At 31.7% G+C, this 14,809-nt stretch overlaps 3 protein-coding genes across 4 annotated transcripts; 2 read left to right on the top strand and 1 right to left on the bottom strand.

Annotated features, from left to right (window-relative positions):
* The first annotated feature begins 2,174 nt into the window (after nt 1-2,174).
* On the top strand, nt 2,175-7,021 carry LOC131943099 (p21-activated protein kinase-interacting protein 1-like). 2 transcript variants are annotated; one of them, XM_059303123.1, is made up of 11 exons: nt 2,175-2,323; nt 3,457-3,622; nt 3,738-3,858; nt 3,992-4,119; nt 4,386-4,468; nt 4,682-4,744; nt 4,992-5,107; nt 5,496-5,598; nt 5,983-6,079; nt 6,218-6,673; nt 6,867-7,021. In XM_059303123.1, the coding sequence occupies exons 1-11, from the start codon at nt 2,240-2,242 to the stop codon at nt 6,911-6,913; spliced, it is 1,464 nt and encodes a 487-aa protein (XP_059159106.1). In that variant the 5' UTR covers nt 2,175-2,239; the 3' UTR covers nt 6,914-7,021. The 2 variants fall into 2 exon arrangements, with proteins under 2 accessions (XP_059159106.1, XP_059159104.1); XM_059303121.1 differs by having other exon boundaries at nt 6,215-6,673.
* Nucleotides 7,022-7,367: 346 nt separating this feature from the next.
* LOC131943098 (transmembrane protein 14C-like) lies at nt 7,368-8,956 on the bottom strand. The gene is made up of 4 exons (XM_059303120.1): nt 8,793-8,956; nt 8,010-8,111; nt 7,781-7,868; nt 7,368-7,657 (listed from the first exon to the last, which is right to left on the bottom strand). The coding sequence occupies exons 1-4, from the start codon at nt 8,872-8,874 to the stop codon at nt 7,612-7,614; spliced, it is 318 nt and encodes a 105-aa protein (XP_059159103.1). The 5' UTR covers nt 8,875-8,956; the 3' UTR covers nt 7,368-7,611.
* A 217-nt stretch (nt 8,957-9,173) lies between these two features.
* LOC131943088 (proteasome assembly chaperone 3) lies at nt 9,174-14,698 on the top strand. Its single transcript, XM_059303101.1, has 4 exons — nt 9,174-9,281; nt 13,771-13,872; nt 14,092-14,178; nt 14,561-14,698. The coding sequence occupies exons 1-4, from the start codon at nt 9,225-9,227 to the stop codon at nt 14,696-14,698; spliced, it is 384 nt and encodes a 127-aa protein (XP_059159084.1). The 5' UTR covers nt 9,174-9,224.
* Nucleotides 14,699-14,809: the final 111 nt, after the last annotated feature.

Below are 14,809 nucleotides of genomic sequence, written 5' to 3'. Positions count from 1 at the left end.
AGCTGCAAATTTGGCGAAGCTAATAAATCTTAGAAATATTGCCATGTGCACGAAACTCTGCAGTGAGGTAGATGAATCTCTGATTGTGAGATAAATAAAAATATGAAACAGATTTCTGGGCACCTTGAATCTCTTGAAAACGAACTGCGGCGTTATTTCCCTGAGCTGAAAGAAGAAGAAACTGCTTGGACATTCTCTGTTTCCCTTGATGTTGCCAGCATTCTCGAAGAATTACAGGATGCATTCTAGGACTTACGGAATTAATCCGCGGCACGTACCTTGTTTCATGAAAACCTGCTCACACAATTTTGGCGTAGTACGCACCATTTATACCCAAACGTGAAATTGATTGCCTTTCGAGTTTTAGTTTCTCTTGTGTCTACATATCTTTGCGAGAGTTAATTCTCAACACTTCTCCGATTAAAAACAAAACAAAGAAATAAATTAAATGTTGAGAATGACATGGGGTTGGCGTTAACAAAAACTCAACCGCTAATTTTGAGGCTGGTTAATAGCATGCAATTTCACACTCTTATTTGAACAGTTGTCAAAAATAATGTAAATAGAAATTATACTAGAAAATCTTATTTTGGTGTTTATTAATCTCCGTACTAATTTCGATTTTTTAATTCTATGGCGGTTACGGTTCACTTAGTTTTGTAAAAGGGGGTCGCCACTTGAAAAAAAGTTTGGGAACCCATGTATACGCAGTACAAAAAAGTCACACTAAGCCCTAGTGCTAAAAACATCACTTAAGTTCATTGTATTACTTTACATTTCTTTTAGTGATACGTGATTCGAGACAGTTCATAAGTTATGACCTTCACATTCATGTACTTATTGATGCACATTGTCCAAGTGATGATGAAAATGTTTGACGTTCTTTACCAAAACAGGCTGAACGTTTTGGGGTTGGAAGCTAAATAAAAACATGGACGGGATCTTTTGTTAAACTTTTAGCAGCAGGTGCTGTCAGGTTGGTGAATAACCTGAGGTCAGTTAAGTCTCGTCATAGGTGTGATATCGTTGTATGATATCGTTGTGTAATATCGTGTATGATATCGTTGAACGATAACGTTGTATGATATCGTTGAATGATATCATTGTGTGATATCGTTGTATGATATCGTTGTATGATATCACTGTTTGATATCATGGTGTGATAGCATTTGTATAATAGTGTATTATTTCACTGTATTATATAATTCTATGATAATATTGTATGCTATCATTGTGTGATATCATGCAACTGTGTGATATCATTACATAATATCAGATAAATCTACCCCTGAGATAAGTCTCTGATCACGAATAAAGTCATGCTATGTTAGACAAAATTTACCCCATTCTCATTAATAAAAAAATATAATTTCCATTTTGTCTTTTTTATGCATACAAATAAAACATAAATAAAGACCACATCATGTTTTTGAATCCCTCCCCTTTCACCTCACCAAGTACATCTTCACACTTCACACCTTTGAACTTCATGGATTAGAGATTTCATTTAGAAGACCCCGTTGTAAATGAATCATATCATTTTTATAGACCTCACTTAAAATAGTCTAATTTATAGTCATTAGCGATTATTTTTTTTTTGCATAATCGACCTAACTAGCAAATAGTTATTCACACTTCCCTAAAATAAACGTGTTTCATTTCTTTTATGTCCCTGTTAAAAGGGAAACAACTCAATATTTAGAAATTAATTACAATTTCGAAAATGGGCTTATAATTAAATTTAGTTGGGTCACCATAAGGTATGTTGATTAACTTGTATTATAATTTACAAAAATAATCCGTTAAAATTGAAAAATAACTGCTAAAATTCATTTTAACAAATTGTTACTCAAGTGCCTGACGAGTGACGACTCCTAAATTAGGACCTACACACACGTTCCTACATTTAAATATCAATGTATAAATAATAAAAAAATAATATATTTTTATTATACAAATAGATAAAAATAATATAACCTGAAGTACCATTAATTTCTAACTATTATATTCGATGTTTATTCAGTTTATGTCGATTGTCCCACGCCCTTCGAAATTGCATAAATTAGATGCAGTTTTGATTTTCTCGGTATATGGTATGCTCTTTTTTTCTGTACACATGGTTTTTTAACTGCTAATAGAAAGTAGCAACAAGGCACTAGGCTACTTTAGTAACTTTAGTACTTATTTTTCCGAAAGCAAATCAGCCGAATGTTTAGAATTACATCTAAGACATTTTAAAATGGAAGATCTAGAAATTATAATCGGAACTTACGAAAACTTAATACTTGGTTATAAAGTAATCAGGAATATTAGTGGAAATGGAGTAGGCCTATGTTTTATTTTCTTACGAGTTTAGTCTCAGTTTTGAGTTTAGTCTTCTTACTCTTAGCTTAGTGTTTAGTTCAGTTTCTGAGTTTACTGAGTTTAGGAAAGTTTAGTATAAGTTAAATTAGTAGTAGATCTAGTAGACTAAGTACTAAGTAGAGATCTAGATCTAGATCTAGGGGTCATCCATACATGTCATGACGTCACCTTTTTTTGACGATTTTTACCTCCCCTCCGAACTCCGACATGTCTTCACACAAACAAAGCCAGACCCCCCCCCCCCTAAAATGACGTCACACCTCAGCTTACAACCCCCCCCCCTGAAAATTGCAGTTGAATTTTTTTTAAACAGCTATATAATTTTTCCAAAATCTTGTCTGAACTCTGTCAAGATAGAGTATTTTAATCAATTAATAATTATTAATTAAAACAGTTTTCTAAAACGCAAAATGACGTCTAAAATTCGTTTTCTAGCACTGCTTTTTTATAATGCAAAAGTGTGACGTCTCACCATTTGAACCTCCCCCTCATCACACACCGTCACAAAATTACGGACCCCCCTCCCACCTACGAGTGTGATGTCATTTATGGACGACCCCCTAGATCTAGATCTAGTAAAAATTAGTAGATCTAGTAGTAGGCCTAGTCTAAGTTTTTAGTTTAGTCATTATCTGAATTTATCTGAATATCACTTTATTCTTTATTGACTTTATCATTGAGTTTAGTCATTTGTCATTTATGGCATGGCATGGCATTAGGCTATTAGGGTTTGCACTGTTAAGGCCTTAGGCCTAGATCTGGTCGATCTATCTATTTAGATCTAGACTTTATAATTTTATATTGATATAATATAGGGCTAGGCCTATTCTATATTAAAATTTTGGTTGCGTATCACTTCACTATCACTATTAAATCTAGTAGTTAGTAGGCCTAGATCTATTAAATTCATCAGCAGGGTGCAACAGTTATTCTAGTATAAAATATAAACTTATAAAATAAAGTTAAAGAACTTACGTTAATTAATACACAATACAAAATACGCCTTGATGTTAATGATGCCAAATTTGTCTGATGTAGATTCGTGTCCAAAAAATGTGAAAGCTAAGTATTCTAATCTGAATTTACCTACAGAGCTACAGCTTAGAGACAAGCTTTACTGATGATTCACACAGAGGAGCATTAAGATGCATGTCTGTTTCATCCAGTGGAGTATTGGCTTCCAGCAGTACAGATGATTCTATCAGGCTACACAATCTCAGGAAAAGAAAGGATGTCGGTGGTTTGTTTGAACACTCTGGTAAGTTACTTTTTTTTGTCCAATATAGAGTTTTGTTTAAATGTTAAAGAGTTGTGTACAATTAATTGTTGGAAAAAATAATACATCTTTGAAAGCTTTACTTTTTATTTTGCAGGGACAGTGAATTGCTTAACATTTTTTGGACACAATCATATGTTTTCTGCCAGTGAAGATGGAACCATATGCATGTGGAAATCAAAGGGATGGGAAATGTTAAGGACGCTAAAGGGACACAAGTATGAGATTGCTATTTTTATGAGCGTATTTTCATATAATTGTATGTTCGAATGTTTTATATATTATGCGTTTGAATGTTTTAAGTTATCATTGTAGTACATGTAATAAATAAAAGTGTTTTTTTATATAAAGATCACATGTAATGGCAATCGCTGTTCATAGCAGTGGAAAGTTAGGTCTTTCAGTTGGTGTGGACAAAAGCTTTTTGACCTGGGACTTGGTTACTGGCAAGTTGGCATTTCAAAGAAAATTAAAAGAAGGTAACATTTAATTTCTTATCTAATAGTACAATGTTGTGTTGTGCTGAATTATTCTTTTATTAATTGAAAGAATGGTGGCTGTTTATTCTTTAAAGGAGAAAAACATTGTATTGCAGTTTAAAAGTTTTGGTTGGTAATTGAAATGATCTTTATTAATACCATTTATAAATTACTGAAGAAATATTTTAAAAAATACGTGGATTGATAAAAGAAATTTGTAAAAAAGATCCATTTTAACACAACTGAACTACTAACTTTAATTTCAGTTGCTCAGAATATCTTCTTTACATCATCTGGAGGTCACTATGTCTTGATTTACCAGAAGAAAATTGAAGTTTGTTCTCTTGAGGTAGGTCAGTTAATCCACAACGTATTTTACTATTCTACCTTTAAAGGTGAATATTATTTTTTATTATTATCAAGTAAATAAGAAAATCTAAAAAAATATACTCTCTTAAAAGACTTACACGCTAAGATATCTCTACTTGTATTTTTTTTTAGGAATGTTAGCCTAGCAACTGTTATTTTTATTATATGGTGTTAATAAATATTTCTATTACAGAACACAAAGATAGTACAGGAGATAAATATCAACTGGAGGATAAACACAGTTTGTTTTATTCAGGTGTCCATCATTGTTTTTAGATCGTTTAAATGCTTTGCATGCTTTAGAAACAAGTAATGGAACTGCTTTCTTAAAACATACACAATTATTGTTGTTTTAAAAACATTAAATTGTGTGAATTGCAATATATTACCTAGAATAAGGATTTTTGGTTATTTTTAAATGTAAGGCCTGCTATTTTCATGGCAGTAGGGTAAAAAAAATATCCTTGCTCATTTCTCAATGTTATTAATATTATTTTCAACAGGGTGATATAATGGCAGTGGGAGGCGATGATTCTAAAGTTCTGGTAGTCGATGTCATGTCTGGTAAAACACTTCTTACTTTAGACTGTACAGGACCTAAGGAGGAGAAATTTACCAGGTACATCTAAAAGTCAAAGGCTCTCCATCATGTTTGTTTTTCAAGAAAAAGACAGAATTATTTATTAATGTGTCTAACCATTTTTGGTGTTGCTTTAAGTCCAAATTATTTTAAAATACTTATAAAAGCAACATTGTTTAAGAGACATAATTTTTAAATATTGACACTTTTCATATATCTTTTTTTTTTCAAATGGCGAATTAGTTGCAACTAAGAGGCTAAGTCTGATTCTTAAATGATTTTCAACATTGAAATAAACATTAACAGTGGATTAATACTAATTTTAAAACATATTGACCAGAAACTTTTGTAGAGGGTCACATAGATAATAAATTAAAGCAATTACTTTAATGTATATTTAACAGTGATCATACTATTATGTTTGCAGCAGAGTTAAGTGTATATGTGCAGTATCTTGTATGGAAAGTACAATTCTAACCATAGGAATGGCTAATGGAAATATAAAAGTTTTTAAACTTTTGCTTCAAGAGGTATGTTTGTTATTGATTATTTTTGTCTCATGCAGTTAATAATATATAAGTCCTTAGTATTAGTTGGCTAATTTTTCCTTGGCAACTACAAATACTTTGTTTACAAAAGACTTGTTTAGTACTCTGAACCAATAAATAAAAATTTTGTTCACCTGCAGTGCTTGTGTAGTATTATTGTAGAACGAAAATAAGCATGAGTTAAAAATAATTGGATAAAATGTTGTTTGACCATTGATTTAATCCATTATTCCTTAGCAACATCATATAAATCAGTATAAGTGCCACTCTTAAAAGTATCTCTTTAAATTATTAGTGGATGTTATAGCAGACATTTATAGATGTAGTAGTCTTTTTAAAAAAAAACCCATTTGTTTATAATTCTAGGGAGAAGAAGAATTTGAAAATATTTTTTTCTACGAAACAAAAGTGCGCCTGACATGCCTTGCTGTATTTAATCACAGAGAAAAGGGTCGAAATGATGGTAGGTAGTATTCGTTTTAAAAAAGCTTAAATTTATGTAATGTTTCTTTAATGAACTATTTTTAATTAATCAAGACAACTTTATCACAAAGATTATTTTTAATACCCAGTATATCTTTTATAACTTTTCCCCCAGAAGTTGAAGTCAGTGAAAATAAAAAATCACACCTTGTAGTGCAAGAGGACGTCAACCTAACAAAAAATAACTCAAAGGATAAATCTAAAGTTTTGTCAAACAAAAAAGCCAAGAAGTTGCAGTCCAATGTTTCACCTAAACCAGTCAACAAAAAAAGAAAGATAGAGCAGGATTCAGAAGATGAGGAAGAAGAATCTTCAAGTGAAGAACACAAACCTCAACCACCAAAACAAAAACAGAACCCTAAGAAAGCCAAATCCACTCCAGAAGATAAAATGCAAAATAGAGGAAGAAATAGGCAAAGAAAAAGAAAAGTAGAGCAATGTTCAGAGGATGAGGTAGAAGAGTCTCCAAGTGAGGAACAATCTCAAACACCAAAACAAAAAAATGGTAAAAAGAAAGTTCAACCCACTTCAGAAGAAAAGATCCAAGATAGGGGAAGAAGTAAGCAAAGAAAAAGTAAGTTTATATTTTAAACATTTTCTCATTACTTTAGTTTTAGAATATAGGTACTCACAAACCAAATTATATTTGCTGTTGGAATTTTAAAATTGTTCATAGTTACAGCAGTTAATACTAGTGCTAAGGTTTTTTTCTACCCTTCATTTGATAAAGAAACAAGATTTTTAATTTCCTTTCACTTTTTCTCCAGCTACCCAGAATTCATCAGGACAAAAGAAGAAATTGAAAAATAAATAATCATTCACACGAATGAAGATATTTACTTGTTAACAATTTATCTTTTAATAGTTTTTATAAACACTTCTTGTTTGTGTGTTATCTTCTACATGTTTTAATAAATGTACCAAAGTATGAAATTTACATTCTCTTTCATCTGCATACCTCCAAGATGATGTTAATAACCTGCAATAAAACACTTCTCATGATGCAAAAAGTGATCTCAATTGATTCTGCCATATCTGGAAGACCAGCATCAGAAAAGTATCTACTTTAAGTTTAAGCCAATGCTCAAAAGGCAATTGAATAAAATACAAACTAATACTAATAACTACATACATCATCTAAGAAAACAGTGGGATAAAATTCTGATAAATAGACAAGCAGAGACATTCACTTCAACATTAGAAATTTAAAAAAATTAGTACACACAGTTGATATTCATGTTCAGTTAAAAAAAAAAATGGAAGATTGGTGAAAAATTAAAATGATCTCTGTTTATTTATTTTTTGAATTGAGAAGCGATTACCAGTTTTCCATACATTTGGATCTCACTTCTCACAAAAAGTTAAAAAATTCATTTCAATAACATACATCTAAGCCATTCAAAACTCTGTAGCTATTCAATAGACCAGAAAACAGTTCAACATACATTTAATGATAAAAACATTAAACAAATTTGCAAAAGTATAACTTTTAGGATTTTCACACTTGAGGAGTTAGTTTGTCATAACTTTATAGGTGAGCCTCAGAACCATCAATAAACTAGAGAAAAGAAATCAAAATGAGCTTTTTAAAATGACAAAACCATGAAGTATTATAAAGACACAATAAAATTAAAGGTAGCTGTTTACTATTCTATAACAATACATCAACAACAATTATTACCTCAATGCACCAACTAAACCAGCTGGCATGAATTTACCACTGTTAGAAAAACGGTATCCCATGACACCAGTTAGAACAGCAGAAGTCACTGTTATGAGTAAATAAAACATTTAATGCTTGGTTAGTTACTCATACTATGTTTATTTTTTAAAAAGTAACATCGGTGAAACCTAAAGAATCTATTAATATAATGGCTCAGTGTTTAAAAAGTTTTAAAGTACATATCTACCTAAGGATAATGTGACATTTTTGGGTTCTTGGCCCATCTGAAATGCTCCAAACATCATCAGTGTACCGCAAGCAACACCCATGGCTAAAGAGGGAACACTACCTGAAATTAAATGAACTTTCAGTCATATACTTCTTTGAAGGAAAAAAAAATCAAAGGTTATAGTTAGGATAAGCAGTATTTCTTTCTGCAATTTTTACATGTGATAGATGAGTAACCAAAACGGCTACTGACCAATAGAACAATACATCCCAGCATATTTGTAATCTAGCTTCGGGGGCATCCATATAAAACGGCACTCACCTCCTATTATCACAAAACATTAGACCCCCCTCTTAAACTAATTTCAGACTTTAGCTGACCACCCTTACTCTTTAAAAATTTAATTCTGTAATAGTAAAAGAAAAAGGCGTAAGGCAAGGGGATATAACCAACCAAGAACGTTTTGATGAAAAATATTAATTGAGTAGTTTCCCTTTGTCCATCCGTAGGGAAAACTCCTGACAACTAATGTCTAATCAATGTAATCATTGATAATGGTAACTGGTTAGTTAAATATAAAGAAAAATCTGGATCAACATTGTTGTAAGACTAGAGTTGATGATAGTAATATTAGTAATAAGTAATACTAACCGAAGTAGACATCAATAATATTAAACATTATTAATAATACTTAGGCCTAATTAACTAACTTATTGAAACTAACACTAACTCAACTCAAACTCTGAAACTGTCTTTAAAAATTAAAAGTTTAAAACACACTTTCACTTGACTTTCACTTACCAGCCTTTACATATCCAACTATGCCACCAGCAGCTATAGTAGCAGCATAAGCTGCCGTAATTAAATCCAGAGGAAAAGACATTGTAGTCCTAGATTTCTAGTTCTAAATACAATATTTATATAAAATATAAGTGACTCTGGCTTACACCGTCGACAGTGTAGCTTTGTTATTGTTTGTGCTTAGTTTTGAATTATTTCCCTTAACACTTAAAACGTTAAAATGTGCTAGGCCTGAGATTAAAAAAATAAATAAACTTAGATTCTAATTCTTAAGCAAAATTTGACAACATTTAAGTAAATAAAAAATATTATTATAATCTAGATCTATAAACGTACTTTATCAAAGTATTTTTAAAAAAGTACACAACCATATTAGTTATCATAGATCTAGAATAAATCTATTCCTGTTTTTTAAGAAGTTGATGTTTAAACATGGCGGCTTCCATTGGTATGGTCACTAAACAGTTACCTGTGGTCCCTTCCAAACAGGTCAGATGGTTTACAGAATATTGAATGTAAATTAATAGGCCTATATGGTAAAACTCCATTTTAGCGTATTTTATTCCCGCTTCACGTTCACCTCCAGTTGAGCGTATTTTATTATAAACACAACCGAAACACACAAAAACGTCAGGAAAACACTTCACTAGATTCTAGATCTACTTAATAACTACTTATTTTTTTAATGAATGTGATTTTTAATTAGAAAAGGTAAAAAAAAACATAAAAAGCATTAGAATAGGGTTGTCGGCATCCGCCGAGTTCGCGGTAAAAACATGACCCGAAATCGCCCATTACTTTCTGATACCGGACCCACGAGATTTGGTTTTGCATACTAATAAGTTTTTAATTTATGGTAATTAATTAAGTTTAAAAGGTCATTTCCTAAGGTTAATTAAAAAGAAGAGTGGTTATCCCTTAGTTTTAATGGCTTTGCGACCTGATTGCATGCTGTCTCTGCTTTGGTCTTCCCTCTGTATCAAGGTTAGTTTCAAATACGTTGGAATCTCGATTTTTTAAAAGATTCCTCTAGATGAGAGTAGATTACTGATCAGACATATCTTAAGTAATTGGAAATGAAATTTGTTTTTGGATATTTTGACTCCGACATTAGTTATACCCCTCCGAACGTAGTCACTGTATGTAGGTCACGCTGCCACCATTGTTATATTTTTTCATCCCGATCTTCCTGCCTTTAAGTTTGATCAACTAATAACAGCATTCTTATGGCATGTGCAAACAAATCTAATTTTTTATTTCAAAATATATTTACATAGGCCTACCCATCTTTAATTTTTTTCAGCTCTAGTTCTAGTTTTGCAGAATATGTTTTTCCTAAAAATCCAATTTTGTCAGACTAGACTCTAGACTGACGAGAGTCAGACCTAGATCTAGGTTACCTGTCTGTTGCTATACACTAGCATTGTGCTAACTGTAATTTTAAGTATTCAAGTTCTACTTACCCTTAGATATAGTTATATGCTGAAAATCAGAATCCATACACAATCACACATAAAAACATTGATCTGATAACTTCATTTCACTTATTACAAAATGGCTTTTATATGGACTCTACTTCACCTGCCCAAAATAACAAGGCAGTTATAGACACATTACAGTGTTCAAGTCATTTACTTTAGATTTCTGACTATGGAGTTCTTTCATTCACTGTATTTATATAAAATATTGCTTTAGAAACATTTTCATATTTGCGCAGCAGTTTTATAACAAAATGGCTTAAAGATGGACTCTACTTCACCTGCCCAAAATAATGAGGCAATTATATGCACATAACAGTGTTCAAGTCATTTACTTTAGATTTCTAACTTTGTAGTTCTTTCATTTGCTGTATTTATATAAAATATGGCTTTAGAAACATTTTCATATTTGCGCAGCACACAGTTTTTTGGGGTTATGGGAGGAAGCCAACACAAAAATATAAGTTCTGTATTATTTTTATTAATTTCAACAGCATTTACAAGTTCTATATATCATTCTAGTTAAACTCTGCAAATATGAACAAAATACAACTGCAAGTAAAATAACTATGCTCAATTTATTCAGGTATACCATGACTTGTCACAATTGGCCAATGCTAAAGCAAGGGGATTCCACCCCTCACAAAAAAATTCGCAAAAAAAAAACTATTTGAGCTAGACAAAAAATCTTTTTTGTTTTGTTTTCATTTTGTTGAGCTCTACAAGAATATGTAATTTTTATTTTTATATGATGATTAGTGTTTTTTTACCTAAATCCCTAATTAGAACTGTTCCAATTAATTATCGAATCTCGTGTAATCGTCAGCGGGAGAAAAATCCTTACACGGTCGCGGGTTCACCGTGATTTCACATTGACATTCAATGAATTATCAGCATACGTCATAGCTCGGGCAATTGCTATTTGAAATTGTGTGGGCCTGAGTTTTGGGGTCATTGTAAGTTAATTAATGTTTATTTATAGTATCATGCCTGGGAGATACTTGTAACAATACAAACTTAACCGCCTTGCAATTGTGAGTTACGTTTACGTACTTCACCCATTGCCATGAAAATTCTGACACACGAACATTGCACATTCAATATTCTAAGTTTGGATTTTTCTCAAGTTTTAACAAAACTAAATTATCAAAATCTAAAACAAAGTCAGTCTCTTTGTTTTTTTATTCATTTTTATTAATTTGTTAAAACAAAAATACAATACAAATAAATGAATCGTGTTTTGGTGTGTTTCGGTTGTTATAATAAAATACGCTCAACTGGAGGTAAACAAGCAGCGGAGAAATAAAATACGCTAAAATGGAGTTTTACTTTAATATATTTTACTGTTACCCTCACTAAAATAATAGAAACGGATTAGGGCCTACAATATTGATACGGTTGTAATTTTTTCTAATACTTAACTTAATAATTTAGTATGGGACGATACTTCAATACTTGTTAACTTGGGTCTTGTTACTGTTACTCTTGTAGAATGTAGACTCACTACACAACACTTCGTGACTTCACTAGTAACTTCACTACTAATAAATAATAATGTAAATTAACTAATCACTTACAGTACACAGCACAGTCAGTACTCAGTACAGTTAAGTTTACACACCATACTCCTGAGTAAGGGATAGTGACTTACTCGCTAGGCGCTAGACAGTCAGCGGCTAGACTACTAAATCTAGCACTGTTACTACTAGTACAGCTGCACTACACTAAAAAAAACCACTCCATTACAGTAGCTAAGTAGACAAGTTTACTAAGTTAAGTAGACACTAAGTCAGACTGCCAACTCAAGTCTCAAGTTTGAATTGAATCTGTACTGTAGGACTAGGACGTCCCTGAGTCCACCCAGCTCTGAACAGTGTTTATTCCAGACTTTTTTCTCGGGGGGGGGGGGGGGTGACACTGGTAAAAGTATGTTTTCTATAATAAGTTCCATTTCGTTCGGGGGGGGGGGGGGGGCAGTGGCAGAAGATGCCTGGAAGAAACTCTAACTTAAAAAGGCTGCTGGGCATAGTGCTTACCACAATATGTCACTATTCCCTGTATGGCAAGGTCTTTACAACAGATGAACCCAACGTGATGAATGAGATGATGAAATCTACAAATCTGTTTTCATCTTAGGAGGGGATTTTTATACCAGTGTCCAATAATAGAATCTTCTTAAAAAAGAAAGGGGTGTAATGTTTCTGGTAGTTAACTAAAATAATGTCAATCAATGCTAACCCTAACCCTAGTCCTACCATACGCCTAACTCTAATTTCTAACCATAAAATTAGTCGAGATTACAATACTGCTAATAACCCAACACACCTATTTTTGGGAGAGTCTAATATCGGACATCGGTATCTAAAATCATCCCATCTCAGTAGCCTACTTTTCTTTATTTATATTTAGGTGAGAAATATCCGAAAATTTCAGACTGATATAAAATGTAATTACCTTTAAATGAACAGTAGAAGAGAAAAAAAATATTGTACATTTTTACATAATTTAACACATTTATTAAAATATGGTAGGCCCTATTTTGGGTTGTTTGGATTGACGTTGTATTCAAATTCTACACAATAGAAAGAAGTAGTTCAATTATTACAAATTTTGGGTGCTTCAAAAATGTGAACCTCAGATTCACAAAAAATCGGCATATATATTCTTTGAATTTGAAATATGTTGGCTACTGCAAACAAAATTTTTGCAGACATTTACACACTTCAACAACAGCAAGATAAAAATGTTTTGCAATGAGTGTTCTACCACATTGCAGTTTTTTGTCTTGCAGTTTGCCTCTCCCTCTTTAAAATACAATGTTCACACAAAACTACATACCATTTGTAAAAACACAAAAACTAATGTTCTAGGCCAAGCATCTTTACTTGTAGTAAGTTTGCTAAGCTGCATTGTTAAGCTGTATGTTATTGTCTTTAGGCTTTCATAATATAAAATTTAATGGTGAAACTTTGCACATTGGTGCTTGTAGAGAATGTAGGCAATAGAAATTTGCTAGTAAAATAAAAATTACATTATATAACCATTTTCACAATAAGTTTGATGCAGCGTGCAACCCAGTGATAGTAGTGTGTACCATTTTTGGAACCCATTGTAATTCAAGAATGGAGTTTGATAACCACCTCTTTCCTCTTTACCTCAAGTATAAAATAGTATATTGAAACAGTAACAACTTGAGTTATTAATTAATAATTTAAAATAAAAACCATTATCAATATGAATGATCTAATGAATATCATGTGAAACCATTAGGACTGAGCATCCATTATTTTGTTTGCCAGTAGTTTGTGAAGTATACAAATTAAAAAAAACCCACAAGTCTTTCAGTTGTAATATAATTATTAATAAGTACTATTTTATGATTGTTTTTTTTTTAAACTTTTAAAATTATAATATTAATATTTTCATGTAAAGTTAATTATTTCTACATTTTTTGGTAGATTTTATTTGTTGAATTATTTTGTGTGGTTTTATCATTTCAGGCTACTGCAGATATCTCAGGTCACCACACTGAAATAGTTGTGAGCAAATTTGAAGATTATCTTTTTATTATAGCAACACAGTACATGAAGATAGGAACACTTGTAAGTACTGGTTTTTATCAGTGTTTCTTCCAGACTGTTTTCTCTGGGGGGGGGGGGGGGGGTAAAAAGTATATATTTTCTATATAAATTTCATTTCTTTGGGGGGGGGGGGGGTGAACGAAATGAAACTCTGGAATTTATAGGCTAACATTTTACCATTTAACTTACCATAATTATTAAATAAAACATACAAATTGAACACAAATTTAAATATTTCAGATTCAAATCACAAGAGATGTTGTTTCAGATGAATTTGAAGAAAATGTACCTTTATTTTCAACATATGTATTGATGGGAAAAGATGAGGTTAGCTTCTTCTATCTAAAATTTTTGTAACTTGTTATTTAGTGTTTCAGTACATGCATGTTGTTGTAATTTTTAGTATGATGTATGCATCTTCAACAGTTAAATTTCACTCAAGTATTGACCCAGGTGTTAACTATTAGTAACTATTTCATAATAAGTACAAGTGTAACATACTTGTGAGCATCAAATTTTGTAGCTTAGATCTAGCACATGCTAAGTAAACTTCTGAGGATATACTTAAGCTTCATAAGTATGGTTGGTGAGAGAAATAAACATAGCATGGTCACATACATTTATTTTTTTAATGATAAATGTAATTAAAATTCATACATTTCTTATCTAACATATATTATTAACACTACTTTTAAATACATTCTTTTAGCCAATAACACATGTGATGGCAAGGACAATAGTGACAGCATTAAATCCACCAATACCAGTGATCCTCTCTCTGGCCCTCAAGGATACAAGTGTTGATACTGTACAGGCCATCATTGAACTTATTAAAACTTGTTTGTGACACCATTACCATTGTTAAACATCTTTTTTAAATGTATCTGTATGTTTGTTTATTGAGTGTTGTGAATGGACTTTGCTGCATTGAATGAGTTTGAGAGTATGTGTGTAGTGG

The sequence above is a fragment of the Physella acuta genome, unplaced genomic scaffold, assembly GCF_028476545.2.
Source record: "Physella acuta isolate Inbredline_101_S28 unplaced genomic scaffold, ASM2847654v3 ptg000441l, whole genome shotgun sequence".
NCBI classification, from domain to species: Eukaryota; Metazoa; Mollusca; class Gastropoda; family Physidae; genus Physella; species Physella acuta.
The sequence above is the reverse complement of the archived record's forward strand: the minus strand, read 5'-3'. Positions and strand labels throughout refer to the sequence as shown.